Source organism: Mya arenaria, chromosome 7 (genome assembly GCF_026914265.1).
Source record: "Mya arenaria isolate MELC-2E11 chromosome 7, ASM2691426v1".
NCBI classification, from domain to species: Eukaryota; Metazoa; Mollusca; class Bivalvia; order Myida; family Myidae; genus Mya; species Mya arenaria.
In genome coordinates, this window is record NC_069128.1 from 58,731,561 (window position 1) to 58,755,002 (window position 23,442).

At 37.7% G+C, this 23,442-nt stretch overlaps 1 protein-coding gene across 1 annotated transcript in view; it reads right to left on the reverse strand.

The window, feature by feature from the left end:
* Positions 1–23,442, reverse strand: part of LOC128240369 (kalirin-like) — a 206,779-nt gene that overhangs the window by 95,027 nt on the left and 88,310 nt on the right. Inside the window, 3 exon segments of the mRNA XM_052956997.1 lie at positions 4,630–4,741; positions 5,185–5,272; positions 16,289–16,526. Of these exon segments, the coding sequence (XP_052812957.1) occupies positions 4,630–4,741; positions 5,185–5,272; positions 16,289–16,526 (438 nt within the window).

Genomic DNA, 23,442 nt, shown 5'->3' on the forward strand with positions numbered 1-23,442 from the left:
AGAGAGAGAGGGACATTGAGGCTGACACATTCAATACAGGAGAGCAATAGAGAGAGGGACATTGAGACTGACACACCCAATACAGAAAAGCAATAGAGAGAGGGACATTGAGGCTGACACATCCAATACAGAAAAGCAATAGAGAGAGTGTCATTGAAACTGACACATCCAATACAGGAAAGCAATAGAGAGGTATGTTGAGGCTGACACATCCAATACCATAACAAAATATAGAAGGGGATATTGAGGCTGACACATCCAATACAAGAAAGCAATAGAGAGAGGACCATTGAGGCTGACACATCCAATACAGGAAAGCAATAGAGAGAGTTTCATTGAAACTGACACATCCAATACAGGAAAGCAATAGAGAGAGGGGCATTGAAACTGACACATCCAATACAGGAAAGCAATAGAGAGAGGGGCATTGAAACTGACACATTCAATACAGGAAAGCAATAGAGCGAGGGGCATTGAAACTGACACATCCAATACAGGGAAGCAATAGAGAGAGGGGCATTGAAACTGACACATCCAATACAGGAAAGCAATAGAGAGCGGGGCATTGAAACTGACACATTCAATACAGGAAAGCAATAGAGATAGGGGCATTGAAACTGACACATCCAATACAGGGAAGCAATAGAGAGAGGGGCATTGAAACTGACACATTCAATACAGGAAAGCAATAGAGAGAGGTATGTTGAGGCTGACACATCCAATACAGGGAAGCAATAGAGAGCGGGGCATTGAAACTGACACATTCAATACAGGAAAGCAATAGAGAGCGGGGCATTGAAACTGACACATTCAATACAGGAAAGCAATAGAGAGAGGGGCATTGAAACTGACACATCCAATACAGGGAAGCAATTGAGAGAGAGAGATCTGAGAATTTGCCGATATCAATGTTGTATTGATCTCTTGTCTCATTTCCAACACATTCAGCCTTCCCTATATTTAGAAGCACATCGATAGTATATATTTTTTCCCAGCCATTATTTCTCAATGGAGATTTCTCTATCTGTCCTTTCAAGTAATTTGTCATGTTAAAATACATTTTGCTGTTGTTGTTGTTTAAATTCTTTTCAATTTCAGTAATTCTAATAGTTATAAATCATTTTTCATTTTGAGCCAAAATTAATTTCAAACTAATTGAAAATTCATTTAACTAGCAAATAGTTCAAAAATATAAACACCATTTTAAATGTTTTTAATCTTGAATATTTTGTCACTCTTGAATATTTTGTCAAAATATTGCGACAGACTCTAACCACTGCATGTTAAAAATCTAAGAATTGTTTATGATACATACATGTGTACTCCAACTCTTGATTTTGTTGATACATTTACCTTGATAATAATGGCATTGAAATAATGTTATCTGAAATTAGTATCCTAATCTATGAGGTCGAGGAGAACCACTATACACACACCATCACCGCAGTTGAAACAACTTGAATACAGGGGAGGTCATTCATTCAAGCTTTAAGACTAATACAGTCCTGTATTACTTCCCCTTCAAAAATACTTCACACTAAAACAATTACCCCAAAATCAAAGAGAAAGCCTTGTCCCCATCCCCACCCCCCTGCCGCAGAGGATTATAATAATGAAATGCCAGAATGTCAACCAAACACTGAAATGCAAATATCATCAAGTAAATGCTGAAATAATTAAATGAATACAGCTACTGATATATGAAGAAATATGCTTTTTTCACATTTATAAGTTAAGATTGAAAAAGATCTTCGTGACAAATCATGGTCAAATTTAATCACAAAAATTGATTAACAATGTTACATTCACTACCATCACAGGATAAGACAGAAGCTTGTCTCAGCGCAAAACATGTCAATATAAAAAACCCAGTGTTTATCTACCTCAATATTCTCTTTATGTGCATTGTTATCTGATAAAATGTCAGCCTGTTCAACTCTGATAAAGAAATACCTAACTTGCTACAATGTACAATTATAACTGCTGTATCAGGCTGCAACAGAGGGGGGTCGGAATGCACACACATGCCCATGGGCACAATGATTCTCATTTTATAATTATTAAATTGCCATTAAATAAAGGTTGTTGGACAAGTTCAGATATTAGTCACAAAATTCAGATCATTAATGCATTCATACTGGTCAGAGGAATTTTAATTGATAGCTTTGAAAAGTAGACCGTACATATTTGTGATGATTACATCAACATTATATTCATTTTACATCATATTAACTTAAACTAAAATTGAAAGTTAAAAAATAAAAACATACATGTAACAGTGTTGTGTCAGGCAAAAAATAAATGCTAACTTTCTTAGTGTTGAGCGCAAAATGCCTCTTTAATAGACAGCAAGCACGCCCAAGTTTCTAAATGACCCACTTACTAAATGCAATTAATTACTAATATAACAATCTGCAACATGGATTTTTGGTTGTCAGAGTTCTTCTAAATGATTAAATGTGAATCTGTCCAGCGATCCTTAGGCATAAGTCTGAACACTCTGATTATTTTATAGCACAAATGTACCATACATGCCATATCCCCCGGAGGGGCAAAAAATCCCCCGGAATTTCAACCCATCCCCTGGTCTCCCGGAGGGGGATTTTCACCCCCGGAATTAAAAAAAAGTGTGTTTAAAATTACGCAAAATTATCACAGGGTTTAATTATATATGCCTGTTTACAGTTATAATGCCCTTCCTGTCCTGAAGCTTAATTGGATTATCAACTGATGGTGTGTTTTAACAACACCTATTGGGTGACACTTAATAAATCAGCAGGGCACATTTCATGCACTGTTTTGATTGAAACTGACAGAATTTGCATAAGAAATGTCAATTAGACTGGTCAGATAAAAGGTCGATTTTCATTGGTTAAAACTATGATTTTTATCCAATCAGAGAGGATGTAACAAATTAAAGTGTTCTTCAAAACATGTGTCATTGTCATCAAAAGGATTTATTATTTAAAGGTGACAGTAAATTATTTATTTTAATATTATGGCGGTGATGTTTTTATTTTTTGATGAATGCCAAAAGAAGATATGTTTATGAACTTAAACAATAAATTATGCATTTGCTTTTTATCAGAAGCAAACAAATCTGACTATTTGGGAATTGAAATGAAAAATATTGATAATTCATTCCATTCTCTCTATTAGTCTGAAAGTCATCATTTATGATCATAGGCAGCAGATTTTGTATCCAATTTTAGAGGAAGGTAAGCCCATTAAATTGTCTCTGAAACATATTTTTCTGTAAAGTATTCTATTTTGCAAGTGAGTGCTTTTATTATGCAATATGGCTGTGTCTCATAAAAATATAGATAAAGTGCCCTAGAAAAAGGGGTAAACAAGGTGAATTGGCACGTGTGTCATGCCCGTAATGCTACATGGCGATGATGAAAGTCCCCTGGTATGTGACCCAAATCCCTTTAAATTCTGGACATAATCCCCTCGGGAATTTCAAAATTATGGCAATTTGTTTTTTTTGTACTTGCGTCTTAAAATCCTTTGAAATTTTGCCAAATTAGACCTGCTAAAAAATCCCCCTGAATACTACCAAAATCCCCCTGAATTTTCAGACTTTTGAACAAATCCCCCTGAATGGTCTCCAGAAAATATGGCATGTATGATGTACATGCAACTGACCATTTTCTTCCAACCTACAGATATGTGAATTTCAGAAGCCTGGTGACCCCATCTTATTTTGGTGTCAATTTGGTATCACTCAACAGGGCGCCATGTGCAGAAAAATAAAATTTAAAAATTAGACAGAAAATAATATAAAAATAATATGACAAACCAACTTTTTTGGTCTTTAAAATTGCAAAATAGTTCCTTTCAAGTTCTATTTCAGTTGAAATAAAGAGTAAAAATACAAATGACAAAATCTGTAAGTTTAAGTATAATGTAGTGATGGTAGTTTATTTGCATAGTAAGAATCAACTAGCAATACCCTTACAAATGAAATCAAAACTACAGAGAATCACCAGGCATTTAAACTGAACATGATTTGTGGGTCTAATGCCTTAATACAACCATTACATGTGTGTTCATATCACCATTACAAACACCTGGTTCTTCCTTGCTGATGGTTCTTGTAGTGTCCATCTCTGTTTTATAACTTATACAAATCTAGAAAATCTTCAGCATAAGTCAACAATGATCATAATATAACATTGATTCATTTCCAAATCTCATTGGGACTCAAAATATTTCTAAACCATGGGCCCTCAGCAAACCACACTGAGAGTCCAAAGCATACTTTTGTGCTCATAAGACTTTAAAAAGAGTGCATGAGCCATATTCGATAACAACTTAGATTAACTTAAGTTTAAGATTAGAGTCTAAGTGTTTTGATTGGCCTGTATATTTAGCTGACCAAAACGCTGAATTGAATCACTGAGGCATGTCTAAGGACCTGGGATGCACATATTAAGATATAATTAAAGATCCCAATGAGTATTGGACTCGGAATGTGCAGTAAAATGAATCCCTGATTAGAAATATTGTTTTAAGTAGTATATTGTCACTCCAATGAACAAGTAATACAGTAGCAGATTGAATATCAGAAACGGGCCATGAGTGTCCAGTAAGGGTCGCTACAAATGAATAGGCATGCCAACTTACCCGCCCTGCACCCAAGTGTCCAACCATCTGCCGGTCCATGTACTCAACACGCTGCCCGTCTTTTTCTAATTTATTTGTGCTCAACTTCCGCACTGGGTTTGTCAGCCATTTCCTGAATAATAAAAATACAGGTATAGATCTTATACATTTGTAAATCCACAAATGACAGTTCAAGGATCCCTATGTTGCCTTTACAAATGGCTGTTAAAGGATCACTTTTTTGCCTGATATAGCTTGTGCTCCATTTACACAAGTAAGCCTTTACTGCAGGTAAGATCTTTGGGGTTCTATAATTATTGCATATGACCTTGAATTTATTCCACAATATTCATTAAAACTGTACTCTAAAACCATTCATTGCTGAAGTATCAAGTCTTTGGTTGGTGAAATAGTTTTTGTTGCATTCCGATGGAAACACAATTTGGCAGCACTCAACAGTTTTGCAATTTTGGCAGCACTTAACAGTTTTTGCAATTTTGGCAGCACTCAACAGTTTTGCAATTTTGGCAGCACTTAACAGTTTTGCACCTAACTACCAGTACCACAATTCCTTACCTGAAGCTGCTGCTGCTGCTGCGACGTTTTACTACGGGAGAAGAGTTCATATTTGCCAACGAAGAATGAGGGCTTGGCTCCATCGAGTCTATAAATAGAAGAAGACAAGGATATGTTAATTAGACTTATTTTACGTCACACAAGTAAAGTGTTTTAAAATTAGATGTGTAAATCATTGACAAAGCTTCACCGTGGAAAAAATCGCAAACCTCTGAAAGATAGCTTCCCTGACTACTTGACCATTGCAATGTTAATACTACATGTATAAATAAGACCTTTAACAACTAGAAACAGAACACAACAATTGTGGGGTTATAATCCTGTAGAGTATCATACATGTAAAAGCGCCATTACAATATTTAAGGTTCTGGTAAATTCTTGCATTTAAGCTTCCCATATTATTTTGCTCTTTTAAAATTATCTTTGTAGGTGGTATTGAAACATATGACAATATCTAATGTCAAGATAGAACATGAACCCCTGAAATTGTGTTACCATAGTAACATAAAGAACCAAAGAACTTGTCCTCAATAATCTCGCCCACATAAATACTAAGATAAAAAACTAAAAATACAGACTTCAGAAATATTAGAACTTCTATAAAATGAACTGCTTTTGAGAAGAATTGATTCAACCAATTTTTGTCTAACACCTAAAGATTAGGGAAATGATTTTTTGCTGAAATTAATCTAAATTTTATTTAAACTGAATTACCTTTCAATATAAAATCTATGATTACACTTGCAATTAGATATACACAGATTACTTTCAATCAGCTCAGAATATATTTTTAAAAGACTTAAGAACTGAATAATGTCGACACCAGCAGATATAAAACATTACAGCATGATGAAATAATCGGCAAATTCAATCTCTCATATTTCGATAAGAAATCCAGAGATCATAGAAATTGTCTATTCTCAGACCTATTTCATAAATATTTTTCTTGGAACCCCCCATGCTTTTGTTTGCATTGTCAGAGTGAGAAACTGATAGCTAAAGAATTTGGTGGCTTGCGAATAAAAATATGTTAACTTTGATAATTTTTTATATTATATACCACGTGATAAATTGCATCATAAATGCTACGACGGATGGCAATATTTTGCTTCTAATGAAAACTTCCAACAAAGACAACTTCAATTTTTCTTCACCATTTAAAATAAAATAAAACACATTCTACGGCGCTTATGGAGTCCCGCCTTCGGTCTTTTACCAGAGTTATATTGAGAGTCTAGTTTCTTAAAACACTTCGACAAACCTGTTCACGATACGGCCGTCTGATGGAGCACTGTCAAAACATTATTTTGGAAACAGGTTTGTTAAAGTGTTTGATAAAGCTAATCACCTTATTAAATAATAACACAAAGGCGGGGCTCTTCAAGCGGCATAGACTGCCCTTTGTTTATTTTAAATGGTGTAGTAAAAGAAAAGTTATCTTTGTTTTAAGTCTTTATTTTAACAAAATAATTGTCTTCCGACGTAGCATATATGACGTAACTGATCACGAGGTATACACACACTGACTACACACATGGCAAAAAGTCACATGTCAGCAACATTATCAAGGGCCATTACTCAACAATATTTGACATATATTGGGTCTATTGTTCCGAATTTTGTGAACGTTAACCGCATGATTAACAACATCGTTGTTAACTTTTAAAGGTAAAATATCGGATGATGTGCCAATATTATAAGCTACGTGGTTAGTAGGTGACCCGATATGGAATATTGCAGGGCAAACGTGGTTAGTAGGTGACCCGATATGGAATATTGCAGGGCAAACGTGGTTAGTAGGTGACCCGATATGGAATATTGCAGGGCAAACGTGGTTAGTAGGTGACCCGATATGGAATATTGCAGGGCAAACGTGGTTAGTAGGTGACCCGATATGGAATATTGCAGGGCAAACGTGGTTAGTAGGTGACCCGATATGGAATATTGCAGGGCAAACGTGGTTAGTAGGTGACCCGATATGGAATATTGCAGGGCAAACGTGGTTGGTAGGTGACCCGATATGGAATATTGCAGGGCAAACGTGGTTGGTAGGTGACCCGATATGGAATATTGCAGGGCAAACGTGGTTGGTAGGTGACCCGATATGGAATATTGCAGGGCAAACGTGGTTGGTAGGTGACCCGATATGGAATATTGCAGGGCAAACGTGGTTGGTAGGTGACCCGATATGGAATATTGCAGGGCAAACGTGGTTGGTAGGTGACCCGATATGGAATATTGCAGGGCAAACGTGGTTAGTAGGTGACCCGATATGGAATATTGCAGGGCAAACGTGGTTAGTAGGTGACCCGATATGGAATATTGCAGGGCAAACGTGGTTAGTAGGTGACCCGATATGGAATATTGCAGGGCAAACGTGGTTAGTAGGTGACCCGATATGGAATATTGCAGGGCAAACGTGGTTAGTAGGTGACCCGATATGGAATATTGCAGGGCAAACGTGGTTAGTAGGTGACCCGATATGGAATATTGCAGGGCAAACGTGGTTAGTAGGTGACCCGATATGGAATATTGCAGGGCAAACGTGGTTAGTAGGTGACCCGATATGGAATATTGCAGGGCAAACGTGGTTAGTAGGTGACCCGATATGGAATATTGCAGGGCAAACGTGGTTAGTAGGTGACCCGATATGGAATATTGCAGGGCAAACGTGGTTAGTAGGTGACCCGATATGGAATATTGCAGGGCAAACGTGGTTAGTAGGTGACCCGATATGGAATATTGCAGGGCAAACGTGGTTAGTAGGTGACCCGATATGGAATATTGCAGGGCAAACGTGGTTAGTAGGTGACCCGATATGGAATATTGCAGGGCAAACGTGGTTAGTAGGTGACCCGATATGGAATATTGCAGGGCAAACGTGGTTAGTAGGTGACCCGATATGGAATATTGCAGGGCAAACGTGGTTAGTAGGTGACCCGATATGGAATATTGCAGGGCAAAGGAAACCATATCGGATGAGATCAAAATTGAACCCAAATATGGTTAAATTGTGTTAAATTAAATGTTTCATTGATTCATCAAAAAATTAGACACCATTTTGGTACGAAATATATTTGGTGACCCAATATTGAAAAATATGGGGTCACCGCGTCACCTATCCTGGACCAATGGCGTTGCATCATTTATGTTGGAGGCGTGATATTTTTAAATGTAAACAAGAAGAGCTAAACAGTTGCCTCTAAGAAATACCGCAGATCACAAGACTAGTGTATCCATGAAACTCTGAGAAAAGTTATGATTTTTATTTAACAATGAATACTTTAAATAATGTTGTTAACTTTAACAAAGTTCTGTACCATCGGGCCCATTGACATATTATTGACAAAATGAAAGAACATAATTTTTTGTACAAAATTCATGTGAATATCATTTATGGTTGCTAATGCCATGAAACCACCTCAAATTTCAACAAAATGTTTGTATAAGATTAGACAAACTTATGACTACTGCTTCACCTATCATTTTATCATAGAAGCCTGTTATTTCTTTAAAACATCACAATTTAATCGCAAAAGATTACCAAAGGTTAAAGCATAAAATTATTCCTTCAATCCAAGTTTTTGATGAAATCTTGAAAGCATGTTACCTAGCTGTTCCAATGCAATTATAGCTGTGATTTGCTAACTTGTTAACCAATTGTAAGCGAACATGAAAGTCAATTAAGATTATCCCAAACAGCAAATGATAACTACGTTTTAAATGAATTTTGGCTGCAAACTCTTACAGTCAATTTGTGCTCATTACAGCTTAGGTTGAGGATAAGAGATATATACCCTTCAACATCGAACTTTCAATATATCATTGTGTTAAACATTACCCGACTTCTTTAGAAGGGTGACCATGTATTTTATAAAAGTAATTTGCATGATAAAAGGTTCGAATTTAACTTTGAGGAGCACTCGAAAAAAATTGCGAGTGCTTTTTGAAGCAACTCGCAAAATGAAAAATCAACTTGCAATTTTATTATTTGCTTTATTCCCTTATAATATTGCCTAATTGAAGTAGAAATTTACACCTAAGACATATTATGAACATTAAAAAGTATACTAACACTTGTTGATGGCTTATTCTTTTTGGGGGGTAAGGAAAGACTCATCAGATGCTGGCCGCTTTTTGATAACAAAGCTGTCCAATAATTTGACATTGTTCACTTTGTAAATTTACCCTCGCCATCGTGTAATAGTCATTCGACAAGCACGCTACAGATTTTATTAAGTCTATAAGTATTAACAAGAGTGACACTCACAAAATACGCCCATCAATAATTTCTTGGATTCTAAGACAACTTACTGTCACATTGGCCCTTTGAGAAGCAAGCTTTTCAAGAAGCAAATGATTTGGCACAATATGGCTTTAACAGTAGAAAAGAAATTATTTTAATTTGAGGGTTTCGAGTCAAAAGGTGCTAAAATGTCTATAATTTTCATAGGCTGTTCAAATTAGACAGTGGACAAAGCTAAAATGGCAAATTTTGACCAATTCAAGGGCCATAATCCTGAAGAGCCTGGCTGGTTATAGAACTTTGCCAAGAATATAAACCAACAAACATTTATAGTAGCAAGTTTGGTGAAATTCGGATAAAAACTGTTCAAGTTTGAGAGTAGACAAAGCTAAAATGGCCAATTTTGATAAATTCAGGGGGCCATAACTCTGGAGTGCCTAAAGCGATTAGGCTGGTTATCGAACTTGACCTAGATATTTCACCAACAAACACTTTCATGAAGTTTGGTGGAAATTGGATGAGAAATGTTCAAGTTAGAGAGCGGACAAAGCTAAAATGGACAATTTTGACAAATTCAGGGGGCCATAACTCTGGAGTGTCTAAAGCGATTTGGCTGGTTATTGATCTTGACCGAGATATTTCACCAACAAACACTTTCATGACGTTTGGTGGAAATTGGATGAGAAATGATCAAGTTAGAAAGCGGACATAGCTAAAATGGCCAATTTTGACAAATTCAGGAGGCCATAACTCTGGAGTGCCTAAAGCGATTTGGCTGGTTATCGAACTTGACCTAGATATTTCACCAACAAACACTTTCATGAAGTTTGGTGGAAATTGGATGAGAAATGTTCAAGTTAGTGAGCGGACAACATTGTGGAGCCGCCAGCCCGCCGCCCGCCCGCCATGGGTGTTCCCATAATACGGCCATCGTAAGATGGGCGTATAAAAACAATAACATTATTAATTTAAAATAATTAAAAGCAACAGTAAATGTAGCGTGGATGCTTTGGACCATGAAATATATCGATTGACCAAGTCTATTCACTTTGACAATTGGGTGGAAATATATTCAAAGGTTGATGGGGTTTACATATAGTGCGCGAAAGCGCTAAATTTAGCCAATGATTGAGCTAGGTGATTACGTCATTAATTTGTATTCAGTTTGTATTATGCAAGCCTCGGAGCATCCCGGAAAGATTCGAGATAAAACTCGGCCTTTTCCGTATTTGTTCTATTTTTGAAAACTTACTAGAGCGTGACTCCGTACTGTCTTCTATATACTGGTAGTGTAAACATGTTACTTGAAGGCTGTTTACACTCGACTACGTAGCAGAGCTAAGTTCATGTTTATTCTACTTTCCTTTTAACATTTTGTGGTTTAGAAAAAGCCACTCGCAGAATTTTGCGAGCTTGAACCCTGTGATACAAGTGATGTAAACAATTTTCTTTAGAATTTCAAGCTTAAAATCATATTATACAAATATTTTGGTCTGAAATTAGACTCCTGCTATCTATTATTGATATGAAAGTGATTTTGAATGATATACCAGTCAGATTCATCTAATCTTTCAAATAATCAAATTCCGTCATAAAACCATTAAGTTCTCCCAATAATTCAATCTTAGTTTCCATGACAACGCTGTCATTTTCAATTTCAGTGCCACTATTTCTGTGTTTGATTCCAACACATCAATTGTCACTGTTTTGATGAGCGGCCATTCCTTCAGGACACAAACACTGATGTTTGGTATTCAGCAAACCCTGATGTTTGGTATTCACAGCAACAAGAAAACCTTGGCTCTTCTAGCTCTTGCGTGTATTAGATTGTTCACAGTTTCTCAGAAATGTGATATACATGACCAATATCTAACTGTGACCAGCCTATAAAAAGTCTGGCTGGTATAATAACTGTTTTCTTTCAGGGTTTGTTTTTTTCATTTTAAGATACAGATGATATCATGTGACCAACTATACATTTGAAAACAGCAATATTTTCCTTCGTTCGTTTTTCCAATTTTGAAAATAAGTAAGTAAGTAAGTCAGTTATTTATTATTGTGACATGACTGCAATTACAACAAATTACAGCATATCAGAGGTTGCACCTGACACGATGGGTCTATAAGTCACCAAAGCTGAGAATATTTCATATTTATATGTTTGTGAACTACTTATTTAATATCAGCTGAGATACCTTGTTTTCTTTATTGCTCCTATTGTATACAGATAGGGTATGTTACAATCAAAGCACATTTATAATGACCCCTGTTATCGAGATTACACGTGAGTGCTGTAATTTGGCGCTCATGTGTATTTTCAATGACCAGGGTTTTGGCTGATGTAATTGTTTTATACCATGCATGTAGTCAAGGACAATGTTCAATAACTAGCATGCAGTACAAGTGTTATATAGCATAATAATTTTTCTGCATGGTAGTTATAGAACCGTTATGCCTGTTCTACTCTATACCCTTATAATGTGAAGATGAAAACAGAAAACACTCCCAAACTTGGTAAATGTGACCAATATAGAAACAATTCAGAACAGTTTCCTAGAAATGTAATAATAACATGGCTATAATATTATCACTTAGGAATGCATTTGTACCGTCAGACGTCTTTTATAACAGTTATATAAACAATGCTTTCATTCAGTGTACAAGCGCGGAAAGGCACTCAATGAAATGTGTGGAAACTGGGACAATCAAACGTGAAACTCATTCAGTAGTTTATCAGTTAAAGGCAGAAAGGTTCTGATTCTAAGAAATAATTATATATTACTGAAACTATAAAAGGTGAAATACTCTATTTTACTCTATCAGTTTTTCTGTTTCAGAGTATTGTCTTATCTATTATAATTTCTAACTATTAAAGAGCCAATGACAACATGTGCCCTCACTACATAATTAATACCCAAGAATATGTGTATGCCAACGACTTCATTATTAATACAAATTACTACCTGTATGCCCATGACTACATGTAAGCCCATGACTGCATGTATGCCCATGACTGCATGTATGCCCATGACTACATGTATGCCCATGACTGCATGTATGCCCATGACTGCATGTATGCCCATGACTACATGTATGCCCATGACTGCATGTATGCCCATGACTACATGTATGCCCATGACTGCATGTATGCCCATGACTACATGTATGCCCATGACTACATGTATGCCCATGACTGCATGTATGCCCATGACTGCATGTATGCCCATGACTGCATGTATGCCCATGACTGCCCATGACTACATGTATGCCCATGACTGCATGTATGCCCATGACTACATGTATGCCCATGACTGCATGTATGCCCATGACTACATGTATGCCCATGACTGCATGTATGCCCATGACTGCATGTATGCCCATGACTACATGTATGCCCATGACTACATGTATGCCCATGACTACATGTATGCCCATGACTACATGTATGCCCATGACTGCATGTATGCCCATGACTGCCTGTATGCCCATGACTGCATGTATGCCCATGACTGCATGTATGCCCATGACTACATGTATGCCCATGACTGCATGTATGCCCATGACTGCATGTATGCCCATGACTACATGTATGCCCATGACTGCATGTATACCCATGACTGCATGTATGCCCATGACTGCATGTATGCCCATGACTACATGTATGCCCATGACTGCATGTATCCCATGACTGCATGTATGCCCATGACTGCATGTATGCCCATGACTACATGTATGCCCATGACTGCATGTATGCCCATGACTACATGTATGCCCATGACTACATGTATGCCCATGACTGCATGTATGCCCATGACTACATGTATGCCCATGACTGCATGTATGCCCATGACTGCATGTATGCCCATGACTGCATGTATGCCCATGACTACATGTATGCCCATGACTACATGTATGCCCATGACTGCATGTATGCCCATGACTGCATGTATGCCCATGACTGCATGTATGCCCATGACTGCCCATGACTACATGTATGCCCATGACTACATGTATGCCCATGACTGCATGTATGCCCATGACTGCATGTATGCCCATGACTGCATGTATGCCCATGACTACATGTATGCCCATGACTGCATGTATGCCCATGACTGCATGTATGCCCATGACTGCATGTATGCCCATGACTGCATGTATGCCCATGACTGCATGTATGCCCATGACTGCATGTATGCCCATGACTACATGTATGCCCATGACTGCATGTATGCCCATGACTGCATGTATGCCCATGACTGCATGTATGCCCATGACTGCATGTATGCCCATGACTACATGTATGCCCATGACTGCATGTATGCCCATGACTGCATGTATGCCCATGACTACATGTATGCCCATGACTACATGTATGCCCATGACTGCATGTATGCCCATGACTGCATGTATGCCCATGACTGCATGTATGCCCATGACTGCATGTATGCCCATGACTACATGTATGCCCATGACTGCATGTATGCCCATGACTGCATGTATGCCCATGACTGCATGTATGCCCATGACTGCATGTATGCCCATGACTACATGTATGCCCATGACTGCATGTATGCCCATGACTACATGTATGCCCATGACTACATGTATGCCCATGACTGCATGTATGCCCATGACTACATGTATGCCCATGACTACATGTATGCCCATGACTGCATGTATGCCCATGACTACATGTATGCCCATGACTGCATGTATGCCCATGACTACATGTATGCCCATGACTGCATGTATGCCCATGACTGCATGTATGCCCATGACTGCATGTATGCCCATGACTGCATGTATGCCCATGACTGCATGTATGCCCATGACTGCATGTATGCCCATGACTACATGTATGCCCATGACTGCATGTATGCCCATGACTGCATGTATGCCCATGACTGCATGTATGCCCATGACTACATGTATGCCCATGACTGCATGTATGCCCATGACTGCATGTATGCCCATGACTGCATGTATGCCCATGACTGCATGTATGCCCATGACTGCATGTATGCCCATGACTACATGTATGCCCATGACTACATGTATGCCCATGACTACATGTATGCCCATGACTACATGTATGCCCATGACTACATGTATGCCCATGACTACCTGTATGCCCATGACTGCATGTATGCCCATGACTACATGTATGCCCATGACTGCATGTATGCCCATGACTGCATGTATGCCCATGACTACATGTATGCCCATGACTGCATGTATGCCCATGACTGCATGTATGCCCATGACTACATGTATGCCCATGACTGCATGTATGCCCATGACTACATGTATGCCCATGACTACATGTATGCCCATGACTACCTGTTTGCCCATGACTTCATATATGCACATGACTCTTGTATGTCTTTAATCCATTCCAACCTGTTCCACTTAAATGACACAGTGATACCATATTGAGGGCCCTCTGAATGCAACTCTTGATCAACATCCTATTAAAACATCAATAGAGCTGAGTAACACAATTAAAAACTGTTATGGGATGTCACAAAAAAACTAACATCTGAATAATTTAATGATATTTTAAAATGAAAGAACATAGGTCTGGATGCAGCTTAATACCAAACAGTAAAAGGCAATTCAATGTCAAATTGCTCCAAAGGGGCCAATCAGTAACACCATATATTGGCAAGACATACTGCACTCATTTTAATGGAAAAAGACTTACAAGTTGTAAAAGAACATGTTGAAATCTGTCCTGGGGAGTTCAAGGAATAGATTGATACAGAAAGATTGATACAGACATTTGAATGAAAAGAATTCCTTAGTAGCCATGACAAAAGCATCCAACATAGATTTAGTGGACTTATTAACTTAAGCAGACAGAAAAAAAGATTGAGGAGTTTGCAAGCCGTTAATATTACCAAACAACTGTCAATGTAAGGAGATTATTGCTGTAAGAATATCAGATCTGGTTATGCTTTTGGACTTGCTTTTCTCACACATATAGCATTTGGTGCATTCAATTTGTACACAGACGGCTTGTAATCACTGGTTGGAATTATGCCTGTGTGAATTTGAGCTTGGTCCCGCTGGGCTACAAAACTGCCATTTTATCAAGTGCCATTATAGTGACATCATTCTGGCAGGAGATTGATTAATGCAGTTGTAACTTTTTTAACAACCATGGTGAAAATAAATAAATTCAAATCAGCTTGCCAGATACTTCTGTCAGATATATCTTGGTACAAACCTATCAACTAAAGTGTTCATCAACGTTGTAATGTGCCTGCATACCTTAGCAAGTGTTTTATTTCTGCCTTAAACCACCTGGTAACATCATGAAAACCCACTATAAGTCCCCTTAAAACAGACTCAATCACTTATTGTTACCTGTATAATCAGGGATCAAAATGGGTCTCAAATGGGTTTTTAATAGCAGCTGAAACATAAGAGCTACACATGCTATAAAGTGATTTCTGTTTATGAGGCTGTATATAAACCTTTTAACAGGTGTTTTCAGGTTTTTTGTTCATTTATGATTAAAAAAATCAGTGTAATTGAACTGTTTGTGGGAAAAAATAAACTGTATATACAATGACCTTGTCTTTAAGTTTTGCTTCAGGTAACAGTCAAATCTAGAAAATTGCCAAAACTCTTTACAATCAAAGCACTGGGAGTACTGAGAGACATGGGGAATGGTAAAGTTGGTGTCGAGACTGGATATTAATGACGCAAAGCATTGAAGAGGTGATTGCGAGATGAGGTTAACATCAAATTCAACAATAACAGTCATGGGGCCTTCAAACTTGATAAAGAAACCAAACCATAGACTTGCGGTTTTATGATCCTTATACAGAAAGGCCTTGAATCTCTACGAACCTTCAAACTCCTGACTTGACCTTGACCCAGGCCCTAGGAGACGAGGTATTGGTTTGAGTGTTGCTGTTGGAACAAGCCCCTGTTCGGTGTCAAGCCCCTCCCCCTGGAGTGTACGCACGTAGCACCAGTTTGGTTGCCCAGGTGACAGGTCAATGACCTCTACCTGCTGACCTCGATGGACCGTTAATTCTGTGTTGTTACTTGCAGCAAAGTCATCGACCACGATAGTCACATCACTCTGAAAGAATATAAAAGAATGCTGTTTAAGTTATGATTAAGATTATCTGCTCATGTCTCAGCGAAATTTTGCTGTTGCAGCCCTATGTCGTTACATTGTTCTGCAAAAAAACAAAAGGAGAAATAGTTCAAGATTTTGTTACACAAGAATATAGAGCTAGCATTAACAACATCTGAAATGATAGCCCTGTGGGATTCAATAAAGTATACGGTCTTGTTATCCCTGTTGTTTATGTTAATATCATGATCGATAGTCATTCTAGAACAAACAAAAAATATAAAGGACTTTATTGCAACATATAATACAGTATAACAGCATCTGATGCCATGTCACAATCACTGTGCTGTTATGTTCATATAACAATTGACTGATACATCATTCTGAAACAAAAAAATAAAGGATTTAAATTGTTGTATAATAATACACTATAACAGCAACTGACATCATATTTTCTGTGCTGTTTTTATGTGCCATACCATAGAACAGTCAAGGTGTTATTTTTTCAGAATATACTATTAACAGCATCTGACTTCCTATCACTTTATCTATGCTGTATATAAGTTCAGCTTGCTGTACTGGATTGCCTCCATGGCATTTTATCATATTCCTTTTTTAAAGCCCGACAATCTCATCATAATTGCATACAGGGATTCTTTGGGAGATCAATTTGATTTGATGACAGGAGATACTCAGCCAGTCTTACAACTTTTAAGGCTATAATTACAGTGCATATTCTGATGTCTCAGCGAATTCAGGACTTAGTGTGTGCTATAATCCCCAAGCAAACCACAACTATTTTCTTACTCTAAATATCATAAAAAATAAGGGACCAACTTATGTTAATATTAGAATACAATGGATCAATCTGGTGTATAAAAGGCATATTTAACTTCTGTGAAAAGGGTTCATGAAGTTAATGAGATTATTTCTTAATGACCAAGTTCATGATTGGCCATTTGTTCATGAAGATCAAATGTTCAACATAACTGATATTTTTGTGGGTGGAGGATGGATGGAGTAGAAGTTACCTTCCTCCAACACAATGATTGTATTATTATAACTTACCGTAAATCATTGAGAATGGGCTTTTGCTTTTGAAAATATATGTGTGTTTACATTTCACTTCAAAGGGATGTGGCACCGCGCACCCCAGTTAAGTCGTGCAGCGTCGGGAACGGGCCAGCATATACACTCCGGTATAGTAGGGGTGGTCACCGAGCCCGAGCCACACTGTCTAAGGGGCACGTGCAGTTGGCCATTAATTTGGGGAATTAGCTGGCACAACTGCGAGATGCCGTTTAAGTTCAGATCACGTTTAATGGTTCACTTTGATTAACAACTCAAGTCCAATTAAGATGTTTAAAAGTTGGTTCTTTATTAATTCCACATATAAGTTGAATAGTTAACAAAGATAAATCCAAAGACTTATTTAACAAGAAACATTCAATAGTCCATGTGATATATTAAGTTATGAAAGTAAGTGAATTAATTATATAGTCACAAAAAAGTAGTTCAAAGATATTTCCTTAGTAAAAGAAGAAGTACAAAGTTCCTAGTCTATATGTATCTCTAATGTATATATTTCTCTTCTCTTTTTCTTCCCTAAATGAAAAAATGTACATACTTATATACTAACTTAAAGAGTAGAAGTTACCAATCAGAATTAAGTGATAAAAAGATAATGATCAAAGATTTTAGAAAGTGTCACTCAAAAATAATTATTGTCAAAAATAAAATTTACAATTAGATTAAGTCTGAGATAATTGAGAAGTGTCAAAGTCTCAAAGAGTAAGGTTTATGATTATGATCTGAGATAATTAACTGATAATAATTAAGAAGAGGAAGCAGGAAAATCTTATCAGAAATGTCAAAACACTCAATTGCAATTAGAATGACTGACAAAAGTCTCTTTCGGAAATTATGAAAGTAAATATCATAGAAAAATAAGATGTAACCAAAAAAAAGAACAATAAATTTTCTAACAGAATTTGAAAGAGAAAGTCACACGGTGACAAATTCCCCCTTGCTCACAAAAAGTTCGTCCCGAACTTAATAAAACAGTTATAACTTTAACATAAGTAGATTTTTTTTTTTTTTTGATTTTTCTAATTCGTTAAATTGAAGTTTAACATAACATGAATATTATATGACGAATTTTCACCCATGTAACAATACAATACAAATGAAAAACAAGGACAATACAAGTTGCTATATACAGTGATATGTACAGTGTGGATCCACATACAAAATAGGTTTAAAGAACATATACATGTATATAAGATTATGAAGTAATTATACAGTTTAACTCATTTCACTTTATTTTGATTCCAATATCCGATATTATAAGGGTATGCGATAAAACAAACTTTTTGCGCAATAAAGTTGTAATATCTTTAGCATTTTTTAGAATTTTGAGCGTTGACTCAAAAATTAAAAATTAACCCTTAGAAAATCGAAGACCAGAATATAAAAAAATGATAGTTAAATCAGCAGTTCTAAGATTTCTTTAGTGCAGCTAATATGTCCAAGGTTTTAGTAATTTTAGCACAATTGTCCAGCATACTCTGTATTACTTCTACCTGGTTGTAGCTTGCATGATTGTTATAGTGATCTTCTACCTGGTTGTAGCATGCATGATTGTTATAGTGATCGCAATCTTGAAAACATTCATTTTGGTTGGGTTCATCATAGTTGTCGTAGATTGGTGGATCATGGTAAGGTTCAAAGTTGTTGTGACATTGAGGTTCATAAGGAAAGTGGTTGTTGAAAGAAGGGTGTTGGTAGGTCTGGAAGTTGTTGTTGTAGTATGGTTCTTCGAAGGCCTGGAAGTTGTCATCGAAAGGAGACGAGGCAAATGATTGTTCATGGATAATGTCAGCATATTGTTGATGATGTGGTTGGTTTTCGAAATGTGGTCTATGGTAGCTCCGGTATTTTTGGAAAGGCTGGTTGTAGTTTTGTTTTGATTTTTTCTTTCTATTGATTTTAGGGTTTTGCTGAAAGTTTTGTTTTTGAATGTAATTAACTGTAGGTTTAACTTGATTGAAGAACTTGTGCTGGTGTTGCCGAAGTGGTCTTTTGCGTTTCTTTCCGTGCATTGCTTTGCTGGCGTGAAATTCTCGTTTGAGGTGTCCAGGAACTCTGCACTGAACATACCAAGCAAATTCCTTGTTTTGGAAACGAACTTTGTAGTAAAGTTTTCCATTTTGTCTTTTGCTAGCTTCAAGTTGTTGAATTCTTGAAGTAGGTAGTTTGAGACAAACAGGTTCTTTGCAATCTGGGCATGTTGGAGTTTTGTTGATGCCACTCGGTCCTGGTTGAGGTGAAGATGCTTGAGGGTTACTGTGAATCTGATGCTGCTTAACATTAGGTTGTTTTTCCTGGTTCTTGTTCATAGGTAGAGTAGCTTTAATGGTGTGCTGCTTATGTTGAGGTTGAAATTTTGATGCAACAGTTTTGGTTTTGTCTGCTGTTGATGATTTGTTAGCTCTGGGTTTCATCTTTGGTTTCCCTGTTTTAACATTGACTGGATTTTGATTAGTTGCTGCATCTTGCAGTTGTCGTTGCTGTTCAACTTGATTGTCGGCTGTATGGTCATTTTGTTGAAGAGCTTGATTATTATGTTGAGGATAATTTGTAGCTGGCTGCTGCTGAATGTCAGAAGTATTGTTCGGTGCAGGATCATTGTCTTCAATATCATCATCTAGGTTGTCATTTAATTGATCAGGATCAAGCTCATCTGCTGCATTATGTAGATCATCAGGAATATTGGTTGGCCTTTCTTCAGGATCGTAGTATGGTTTAAGCCTCTTGGCATTGACAAGGGATTGTACCTCTTTGTTAGTTGCCTGATGTCGCACTTTGTATGTATGGTTTGGTCCAACCAGAGTGATGTAGTAGGGACCAACCCACTTGCGGTGTAGCTTGGGTGCTTTCCCAGGTGGTACTTTATTGCAGTAAAGCCAAACACGTTGAGCTGGTCTATAGCTGGGAAGTTTAGACCACTTGTCATACTGCTTCTTGTACTTGTCCTGTGACCGCTGTATGTTTTCGCCTGCAAGTTTGCGACATATCTCCACATTCTGTGTAATTCGAGCGAGGTTCAGTTTGATATCTGGAGAGAGATGATCTTTTGGTTGTAACACAGTGTCGATAGGGAGCCTCATTTCTCGTCCAAATAACATGAAAAAGGGACTGTAATCCGTTGATTGGGTTGCGGGAGTTGAACGGTATGCCATCATAATTCCAGGAAGATATTCTGGCCAGTCATCTTGCTGATTTTTACAGTAGGCACGAAATGATTGAAGAATGAAAGAGTTTTTAGACTCTACCAGTCCATTGGTTTGAGGATGATAGGAACTGGTGTAGCTGCGCTTGATCTGGAAGAGTTCAGATAAGGCATTCACAAGATGGGACATGAAGTTCCTTCCCCTGTCGCTGATAAGTGTCCTTGGAGCTCCGTATCTGGAAATGATTTCCCGGTAGAGGACAGCTGCAACTTCTGGGGCTTCTTGTGTTTTCAAAGGGAAGCACTCGCACCATTTTGAGTAGCTGTCAACCACTAAAAGAATGTGCTTATATTTCTCCTTTGTAGTAGGTAGTCCACTCAGAATGTCCATGTGCCAGCGACTGAAGATGTCATCCACTGGCTGTGGGTGAAGAGGAGGTGGCTTACTATTGAAAGCTCTCTTGGATTGTTGGCACACTTCGCAGGATTGAATATACTGCCTGACATCGGTATACATTGATCGCCAGAAGTATTTACTACGAAGGGCCTCATAAGTTCTCTCTGAGCCTTGATGTCCTCCTCCTATTAGACAATCATGGTAGGACTTGAGTAGGTCGTCGCGAAGTTTTCTTGGAATGGCAATGCATTTGACGATTCTTTCATGTTGTGGTCGATTCTTGTTGCGTTTTGTGTGGAAATGGTATAGAACTTGGTTTTCAATGATGTAGTTGTAGGATTCAGCTGCTACCGCTCTAGCTAGTTTTTCATTATCAGGGACTTCTCTGGTTTTCAGGTATTTGTAGAGGTGTTGAAGATCACAGCAAGATTGTTGAGCATTGGATATGGTGTCTATGTTAATGTTGTCTGGTGGGTCTTGAATGGCTGTTATAGGTGAAACAACTACGTCTGGTTCATCAGGATACTGGAATGATGTCTGAATGTAGGTTTTTGTTGAAGCGCTTATAGAACCAATGTGGTCTGCTAGGTCTGTAGAATATTTTGTTTGTTCAGAGCTGTATTCTTGACGTGAAAGGAAGTCTGCAGTGTGGTTGGCAGCACCAGCTCTGTGGCGGATTTCAAAGTCGTAGCCTTGTAGTAGAATGCTCCATCTCCCAAGGCGACCTTGACAGTCTTGGATCTTTTGGAGATATTTTATGCCAATATTGTCGGTGTAGATGATGAAATGTTTGTTTGCAAGGTAATGTTTAAAATGTTGTATTCCTTCCACTAATGCAAGCCCTTCTTTGTCTGTGATGTGCCACTTTAATTCGTTTTCACGCAGTGATCGTCCTCCAAAGCTGATGGGGTGCTCTTTCTTGTTGTATTCCTGTGTTAACACATATCCTATTGCATATTCTGAACTATCAGTTGAAAGTACAAATGGTTTGTCAAAGTCTGGGTATTTTAGGATTGGTGCACTAGTTAATTTTTCTTTTTTCTTGAGGCGATTTCACATTTTTGAGTCCACTGAAATTTTACATTTTTCTTTAGTTGATCTTGGAGGGGTTGAGAAATTTTAGAATAGTCCTTCACAAACTTTCGATAATATCCAGCCATTCCTAAAAAGCGTTTGATTTCTTTGGCAGATTTTGGTGATTTAGCTTTCATTATTTTCTCAATATTTTCTGGAGATGTAGTTAACCCGTCTTTTGAAATAATATGCCCAAGATATTTAACACTGGTTGTTGCAAACTTGCACTTGGTTGGATGAAGTTTCAAATTTGCTTGTCGCAGGTTATTGAAGATGGTGTCTAGATGATGGATATGTTCGGCAAAGGTTTTGGAGAAAATTAGGATGTCATCGATGTAGACCAAAGCAATCTTGTAGTTGAGGTTTCGGAGTACTTTTCTCATCAGGGCCTGAAAGGTCATTGGAGCATTGGTCATCCCAAAACTTAACCTATTGAATTCAAAGACGCCTCTGTGCGTGATGAATCCACTCTTGTGTTTAGTTTCTTCCCCAAGAGGAACCTGCCAAAAGCCTGAACGGAGGTCCAAAGTAGAGTAGATGGTAGCCTTTGACTCAACCAAGGTGTCGAAGACGTCTGTCATATGAGGAATGGGGTATGACATTGGCTCGGTGATTTCATTGAGTTTGCGATAGTCAATGCAAACCCTCCATTCCCCATTTGGTTTCTTCACCATGACAACGGGGCTATGCCAGGGTGTGTTACTCTCAGTAATGAACCCGTTCCTTTTCATCTCATCCAATTCACCATCCAAAACTTTCCTCATCTCTGGAGACAGGCGGTATGGACCAGAGCTCACAGGTCGAGCTCCCTGCTTGGTGTAGATTTCATGTGTATGAAGGGTTGTCTCACCAATTTCAGATAAATCCTTGGCAAAGATATCCCGATGTCTAGCTAATAAATTGTAAGTTTGTAATTTTTGGGTTTCAGTTAAATTTTCATTATTGTCCAGGTTAATTCCAAGTTCATTCACCAAGTTTTTGTCATATGTAAGATTTAAGTTTGAATTTGCTGTATCTATATTGGAAATGTTAATGTCATATGTTTCCTCTTCAAAATCAAAACACAAATCATTGTCCACTAATTGAGCTTTGCCTATTGCTAATTTACTGCTTAGAAATACAGGTAGTTCAGTAGGGTTTAAGACCCTAAATCGAGCTTGACCATTGTTTACTGTACAAAGTGTCTTGCATCCAGATAATTGGTTCTTTCCTAAAGT